Below are 8,673 nucleotides of genomic sequence, written 5' to 3' on the forward strand. Positions count from 1 at the left end.
ACAGGAGCAGTGCGCACTGCTCGGACCAATTAAACGCGCCAGCCCATGCTCGGTTCCGCCCCGGCAAAAAAAGAGTCAAACACCATGGCAGAACCGCTGAAGAAAGCCAGTACTGATGCTGCCCTGCATTTCATATCTAGCAGCAATGCAGACATGAGACATCCAAGCAGATCGACTGCATTTCGTTATCATCCATCTGCCCAGCAAATACACAATGCTCCGCTGACCTACCACGATCAATTATGTGAGCGGCGACAGGTAAGTTGGCTGTAAAAAACCGGTGTAAATCGAAATTTTGAGCCGTCCAATTTGTTTTTGAGCTGCCCAGAAAATCGACATACACCAATTCGTTCTTGCAGGCAACTTACCAGTAGCAAATGCGTCAATTTACAGAGGGGGAAACAGAGCAGCGGCGCAAGAGGCCTAAGAAACTCTTCATCTTGGCAGACAGAAAAGACACACGCCCAGTTTACCTACACCCGACAGTTTGCATCAAAACTTCCACGATGAATCGATGATCATCAATCACCAGTACGAACACGCGGCGGAGAGGAGACGACCCAAAAACCCCACCACATATTTTCTTCTCAGCGGACTCTGGAGCTCAGGGGAGTGCAGCACAGCACAGCACAGCACAGCACAGAGATGTTATATATGTTCAAAGAATGAACAGACAGGAGATACAACATCATACATACATCTGCCTACTACCAACAGCAAACCAAAAAATCCTAATCTACCTAGTATATCTCCAGCCACCTCCTTCATCTTCCCCTGGGACGGCAGCAGCAGCAGCAGAAATGCATGCCCACCGCGGCGCGCATCGTCGTTTACCTCGGCCTGCAACGAAGTTCACTAGCTCAAGGCACCTTCATCTTCTCATCCAAAGTGTTGCAGAGATATCCATGTCAGGTTTGTAAGAGTCAGAGTCAGCTTTGGCTTCGCTTCAACCAACTGAGGTGTCGGATACGGTTTCGATCGATCAGATCATGAGGCCAAATCAGCTGTTCCCACCACTAATCTGGAGACTGCTTGGTATAGCTGCTGCTCGTCGAACGGTTTGGACACGTAGCCATCCATCCCTGATTTCATGCACTCTTCGTAGGTCGCCTGAATGACGTCGGCCGTCATTGCAAGAACAGGCAAATGCCACTCAACAAATGTTGAACCTTCCCCTGAACTCGACTGCTCTCTCTTTTCCTCGTTCGCTTTCTTCTCCATTTCCCGTATTTGTCTAGTCGCCTCGAACCTGAAGAATATATCACATTGGTAATCAGCGGTCAACAAGGATGAGATACTATCAAGCAACAAAACTTGACACATAAAGCCTAGAGAACATATAATTATAACTACTTTCCTAAGTGAAACCCAAACAAATAACAGTTTGGCTCTTTATAAGAAGAGATAAAGTTAGAAATAACAGTTGCAGCAGAGTAATGAGTACACAAAATCATACCCATCCATCTCAGGCATTTGAACGTCCATAAAACATGCATGGAAGCAATGCGGAGGTTGAAGTAGGGAGATAGCATCCTTGCCACTTTCAACACAATGAACCTTGGCACCATACTTCTTCAGTGCGGCCTGAGCAACCCGCAGATTTACTTTATTGTCATCTACAACCAATATATTCTTCCCAACCAACAGGCTCCGAAGAAATGAGGGCCTATTTTGATTTTCTTTCCTTGCAGGTATATCTACTTTTAGCAACTGCTGAAGACAAGAAGCAATTGTGCTTGCTCTTAAGGGTTTACACATCACAGTATTGAACGTGGATCCATACTTGTCCTTGTCAGCTTCAGATGTGACCAAAAGGATCAGCTTGGGTAGCTCATGCGCCTGACCATTCATCCTGAGCGTATGTAGACGATTCGATAACTGAATATCTGTCTCGGGCCTCCAGATGTCATTCTCAACAAAAAGCATCGACGGTTTTTCTCTACAAAGAAATAAAGTAATTAATGGAGAAAAGAGAATAAGCAGGTGTTGAAGAAGAATTTATGGCACATAAATAGAAGTACTTAGTATTGAGGATTAGTTCTGGTCCTTCACAGGTCTTATATTTTTAGTTAAAAAAACATCTATTGTTAGACAAGCACCTGCTCTGCCAAGTCTACAGCATGCAATGCAACTGCACCGTCCTAGTCCACCTCATGCACAGCACAACGTCCACCCACATAGCTAGAATCTAAACTGAGCCCGAAACAAATAAAAAATCTAAACTGAGCTTCTTACTAACACGTTGTAATCTCAGCCTCTTCTATCTCTCAATCTTGTATATTGAAATCCCCATTGAGGTGGAACAAATTGCACAGAAATTGCTTCATTCTTGATTTCTGTCACAGAGAAAAATTTCGAGTGCTTTATCTCTGTCTGACTGATTTTGGCTCACAGAGACATTCCAGTCATTCGATTAACTACAACTTGCCAAAAACCCTGCATGATTCACTACATCTACCTCTCTACTCCTGATTAATATTGGAAACTTTAGCATCTCAGGGCACATATGAAAGCTCCTCTTGTATAAGTGATACTACAATATATTACGTTTGGAAAATTGCACTTCCTACAAAACTAGTATTACCTCAAAGTAGTGCGAATCTTTCCACCTCCCTACCCGTAACTAATATGGGAACATTAGCCTCTCAGAGCACATGTGAAAGCTCCTCTCATACTAGTAATAAAATACCATTTCCTATACAGCTAGAAACCAGTTAAGCTGTTATTTGTCCTCTATTTCTAAAATTCCAGTGATAAGTTCTGTTAGGAATTGAAAATGACAACAGAAAACTCACCTCGACTCTGTTGTGCCATTTTTCCCAAAGGCTTGAATTCCCATACTCATATTATTCACAACTTGAACAATTATTCCCAGCCTGTTAAGGTGATATCTTGTCACAGCACTACGCACAGGTTTCCCGTCTACCAAAATCGCCTTCATTCCCCTAAAGGCAGTTGGTAGTGCCTCGGACAAGCTCCTCTCTGAATCACATGAAGTATCTTTAGATGCACGTTTCACAACCGCTGAGAATGTAAATGTACTCCCAATGGAAGGACGGCTAATGAAACTTATTTGCCCGCCCATAAGTTCAGCCAAACATTTGCTGATGCTTAAACCAATACCAGTTCCACCATAGTTCCTTGAAGTTGAACTATCTGCCTGCATAAAAGGCGTAAACACACGATCTTGTGCATGCAGTGGGATACCAACACCTGTATCCTCAATGCTTATCATCAAGGTCACGTGATCGGGATCATTTTGGCTAGATTTTTTACCCTCGAGCTCATCAGAAAGTAACTCCTTATCAGAGAGCAACAGCTTAAAATATTCCCAGCTATTTCGTTCATCCGCAGCTTGAAACCCACTCAAAGTATTGAAGGCACCATTAGCTGTAGGCTCAACTTTACAATCTTTCCCATTGAGGTTTCCATTGGGGACTCGATTAGCTTCCATAGTTGAGTTATCAGCCAAAGAGACCCGCACAAAAACATGACCCCGTTCTGTGAACTGGAAAATTGATAATGAATGGATTCAGAACAATTTATGGATGTTTTTATAACAGAATTGTATACAGCAAACAAAAGGTCAACATTATTCAAAGTTGCAAAGTATGCAATAAACAGAACGAAAGTTGACTGCTTACTTTGACTGCATTGCCCACTAAATTTGTCAGTATCTGTCGAAATCTCCAAGGATCTCCGGTGACAAGTTTTGGAACGTCGTCACTCACAAACACTGCAAGCTGCGGCAATAAGGGAAATATTAGGAAATAATGTGCTACAGGAAAGGAGGTATATAGAAGAATGGCATTTGTGGAATTGTATTGTCTGTTTGCGCTCGGCTGCAAACAATCACTACAGGTAGTCCACATCCATTATGACTATGAAAGCATAGGAAAGATATTGAATCATTTACGCTTGTAATAGTAAGATACCTCTATGCACTTCGCTCTTAACTTTGAGGCAAACAAAGAGATCACATCGTCCGTCAGCGTTCGCAAGTCAAAAGGCACTTCCTCGAGTTCCAACCTTCCAGCTTCGAACTTTGCTCGATCAAGGACATCATTTATCAGTATTATCAACGCTTTGCCACAATCCTGAGCGGTCTGAGCAAAATCCTTCTGAGTCATAGTCAGATCTGTCCCCAAAAGCATGTCCAGCATTCCTACAACAAAAGGTAATGTTTTAAGATGGCCTAGTCCTTAGAGTGAACGTTATGTATGTACGAGAAAGGAAGATATTCATACCAAGGACGCCGTTCATAGGAGTTCTAATTTCATGTGATACAGTTGCCAGAAACTGCAAAGAAGAAAACTTGCATCAGTATACAATTCTTATGTACGGAAGAAAGCCAAGTAGCCTAAGCACAGAAATAAATGTCAAACCTGAGACTTTGCAATATCAGCAGCTTCTGCTTGAGTTTTGAGCTCTTCCATTTTTCTACAATCCTCTGAAACTTTGTCATACCGAGACCATGCAGCACAAATTATATACCCAATAAGCATCCATATGACAAAGCAGCCCATAGGATTACTAATAGCAGACCACGGCATTGGAGGCTTTTGCCCATACCTGCACAACTTACCAACATTAGTGGAAGGACAAGGAGCCAACAAAGTCAGTGTCATGGGAAGAAGCTACTAACCTGCATCTCATTTCATGCTTCCTAAACGGATCTCCAAAATCAAGCATGCTAACATGCAAGAGGTCCACTTTATTATCTGGAGTTTGAGATCCATACATGGCCATAGGTTCTGAAGCATTTGTGACATCATACACATTCACCAATATATCCTGATTGCCAGCAAGTTTACTCAGCAAATTTTCCACAAGTGACTCCACATCAAAGGCTCCACCAAGATAGCTGTCAGTGGTGATTCGATTAGATTAGAGTCATGACTCAGGAGGCCACACACACAAAATAGTTAAGTATATGTTCGTGTTATATTTCTGGTACAAAACTCTAAATATGTTGGCTATCACACTAGGAAGGATCTTTGTATTGCTGAATGAGAGAAAGAAGGACAATAAGTTAATACTATATATGTACGAATAATGATACATTAATGCAAGTTCTCTAGGTCATTGTATGCTATGTCGAATCATCTGCTTTGATGCCTTGAAGTATTGTATAGCCAACACTAAAGAAATGACATGCAAATACAGGTTTTATGGGTCATCACATTTGGAAGATAGTCCAATCATCTTACCCAGCAGTTGCTTCCACACGTTGCTCAACTGATGCATCAGCAGGTAGATCAGGGCGATACACTGCAAAAGTGAGTACTACCCCCAAGTGGTTCGACCCAAGAAGCCGAAATGGGTTTGTTAACACAGGTTTGCCAGTTTCCCTCGCACGCAAGATGTTTTCTCGGTCCTCCTACATGCGAAACAAACGGATTATTTACACTGAACCAAACTTAAGACTTGCAACACAACGTGTCCCCTGCCCTCAATGAACTAAGAATCAACGGACAGAAGAAACCATCATGCAGTAAGAAATCACACCTCCCCAGACATCATGTCCATGCGCGCAAGGTAGGAGACCGTATCCTGGGAGAAAATCACCGGGGCGTACTCATCTTGGAGAGGTGCAGCCTCTCGATTCATAGTCCTCATAATCCATCCATGCTGTCTTTCAAACGTTTCCTTCTCATGAGGAAAGAGGCGCTGTGCGTAAGCCACCCCATTTAGCAGCGGACGCTCGAATGATGTCCTTGCCGTGTACTTTGCAAAAGTATCCTGCAGCAAAAGTTTCAGCAAAATGTAGGGTAAAACACACCAGCAGCGAATTGACAGATTTAAGATTGAATAACCAAGAGCATCCAAGAAAGTAAGAAAAGATCAAGTTTAAACTGCACCTAATCCATGTGATTTTTTTATTATAGCAAGAGACTCACCCAACTAGGTCAGTATCCAAAAAAAAAAAGATAGCAACTAGGGCCACCAACCAAATTAGGGCATTACTCATTGTTGCTTGTTGCAACAACCAGAATGTGCCTTCAAATACCATATTGCCTTGCCAAGGTACTCCTAAAAGTCTAAAGCTACCACTTAATCAACAAAAGCAGCGGGCTCGGAATTCCCAAAAGAGGACACCTTTAGGGAATATTTTAGGAGAAAAAAGTAGGATCAAGAACCCATCACTGGACAACCGCAGCCAGCACTGCATTGCTACGGTTGTGAGCATAAACAAATGGAGTCGGTCAAGCATTGGCCAAACCCAACCATTAACCACTCCAAAAACAAACAGAGCAATGTTCTTCTTCTACCGGCCTAGTAGTTCAGAGACGTCTCTGACTCTGTGTCTTGGAGGTTTGGAGCATAGAAAAAAACACAACAGCTCCAAGAATGCCACATATTCAAAGATCAAGAGGCCCACAACGAACCGACTAAAACAATAATGTGCCGCTAAACGACTAGCCTGCAACTCTGTAAGCATCGAGCCACCACGAGGAAATATCCTTTTTTTAAAGAGATGCAACAACCATGTTTTGCTAGTACTATACTTGTTTAGGATTTCTGGAGCCCGCCATTGCCGCGGGATTGGAAGCACGCGGCGACATGGGAATGAACGAATGAACGGATACATCAATCGAGGAGGAAGAGGAAGAAACAAATCGGCAGCTCGTTTGTGTTGTTTGCTCACCTGGTCGAGGGCGGAGGGGTTCTTCTCGAAGTGGAAGGTGGAGATGAGGATGGCGAGCGCGTGGACGTGGTTGACGGTGACCCCGAACTGCTCCTGCAGCATCCTGGCCCGCTCCTCGCACATGCTGACGAGCCGCTCCTCGGCGCGCTCCATGGTCTCCCGGCGCAGCTGCCAGTGCACGGCGGCCGAGCAGGCCACCGCCGCCACCAGCCAGGCCACCGCCGCCAGGCGCCTCCAGCCCCTCCTGGCCGCGTACTTGCCCATCCCCACCCTGCCCCCCTTCTCCTCCATGGCTTCCCCCAATTTACTACTACTCCCCATCCCGCACAATGCGCACCATATGCTTGTGGGAATGCGCGACGACCGCCGGCCCCGGCCCCAGCGAAAGCAGGCGCGCACTGGTACCCAGAAGAAAAACAAGCGAGAGAGCGGGAGCGCGGCGCGGAGGGGTTGGGCGGAGGAGGCGGCGAGCGGGGGCAGGGGCGGCCTCAAAAGAGCCGAGCTTTCGCGAGTTCCCAGCCGAGACAGCGGCGCTAAAATAATTAGCTAGCCCGCCCGCTCGCTAAACCGCATTAATAAAATCCGCAGCGGCAGCGCCTCTTTACTCCAGTGCTCCTCCCCTACCTCCGGCTGGCGGGTGGGCGGGCGGGCTCGCCGTTGGCTGGCGCGGCTGCCGAAGCCAATTAAAAATTGGGAAGGAATCGCACCAGGCTCGCTCGCTAGCTCTACTAGCTTTTTCTGTGCCGGAAATATTCTGGACAAAGGCCCGCCGCGTGGCGTGGCGTCCCCCGGCAAGCCAATTGAGCGGCGCTCGCCTCGCAGCCACAGGCCCGGCCTCCTGCGATGCTGGAGCGGCTCACGAAGCGCGGGCGAGCGAGCGAGCTAGCTAGCCTCGGGCGGCGGCGTGTAGGGGCTCTTTTCGGTGGGTGGGTGGAATTGGGAGGGCGAAAGGCTGGCGGAGATCGACGGCCGCGCGGCGGCAGCAGCGGCGGAGCTGGGCAGGCGCTGCCGCTGCGGCCTACTCCTGCTGCTGATCTGCTGTAGGCTGGAGAGAGCTACGGGTGATGGGCAGTGGGGGCTCGGTGGTGGCGATCCCGCGACAGCGACCGTGGCGAGGGAGGAGGGAACCAACCAGGCAGGCCAGACGAGAGGGAGGGAGGGAGAGGAAGAAGCCGGGTGGGGTGGCTGCGGCTGCGGCTGCGGCTGCTAGCGAGCGAGGTAGAGCCAGCCAGTAGGGGGTGCCAGGCCAGCGCGCGGACGAGCGCGGGGCGCGGGGGCGGAGTGCGGGGCGGCCGAACCCACCCGTGGTCCGTCCCCGTCTGATCCACACACACACACGGACACGGCCAGAAGCAGAACTGCAGAAGCAAAGCGAAATGAACGGCCGGCCCCCTACATCGGTCTCGGATGGCTCTCCTTTTTGTTCCCTTGTTCACCTCGTCGCCCTCCTGGGCTCCGCCGGCTGAAGACAGCGTGGTTTGGTTTGGTCTGGTTTGGTTTCCTTCCTCCATCGACACGCAAGCTAAAGTTGTCTCACTACAGCGATGGGTGGCGCGATCAGGCCGGTCGCCTCGCGAGAAGACGATGGCGTCGTGTCATGATGTGTGCGGGTTTTCATACATGATTGGACGTCAAAATGTTCAAACACGGGGAATTATATCCGTCCAATGAAATGTACAGCGTGTCGCCGCCACCTTCGCAGCCATCTGCCCCCTCCCGCCTCATCGCCATCAGAGGCCAGCGTCGGGCGAAGCTCGTGCGGAGGCCAAGGATGGCGGCGGGGCTCCACCTCTGTCTTCGTCGTTGAGCGGTAGATCACCTGGCGGTGGCTTTGGGCTGCGGCAAGGGCGGTCGGCTCCCGGCGTCCACATCTTCATCCGGCACAACAATCCAGACAATAGAGCATCCCCACTACGACCTCCAGCCTCAAGTGCGACGACCATCCTCCTACATCACATGTCACGGCGGGGCGTTGATCGTGGCGGACCCCTTGGGCGACGAGCAGTTGTCTTGGTGTTTCGATG

General features: G+C 48.1%; 1 protein-coding gene across 1 annotated transcript; it reads right to left on the reverse strand.

Moving 5' to 3' along the window:
* Positions 1-563: 563 nt before the first annotated feature.
* On the reverse strand, positions 564-7,951 carry LOC119320268 (probable histidine kinase 6). Its single transcript, XM_037594395.1, has 11 exons — positions 6,650-7,951; positions 5,509-5,742; positions 5,211-5,380; positions 4,646-4,864; positions 4,386-4,572; positions 4,248-4,299; positions 3,936-4,165; positions 3,645-3,743; positions 2,796-3,508; positions 1,457-1,939; positions 564-1,249 (listed from the first exon to the last, which is right to left on the reverse strand). Exons 1-11 carry the CDS (start codon positions 6,968-6,970, stop codon positions 988-990), a joined length of 2,970 nt encoding a protein of 989 aa, XP_037450292.1. The 5' UTR covers positions 6,971-7,951; the 3' UTR covers positions 564-987.
* Positions 7,952-8,673: the final 722 nt, after the last annotated feature.

The sequence above is a fragment of the Triticum dicoccoides genome, chromosome 6B, assembly GCF_002162155.2.
Source record: "Triticum dicoccoides isolate Atlit2015 ecotype Zavitan chromosome 6B, WEW_v2.0, whole genome shotgun sequence".
Lineage (NCBI taxonomy): Eukaryota > Viridiplantae > Streptophyta > Magnoliopsida > Poales > Poaceae > Triticum > Triticum dicoccoides.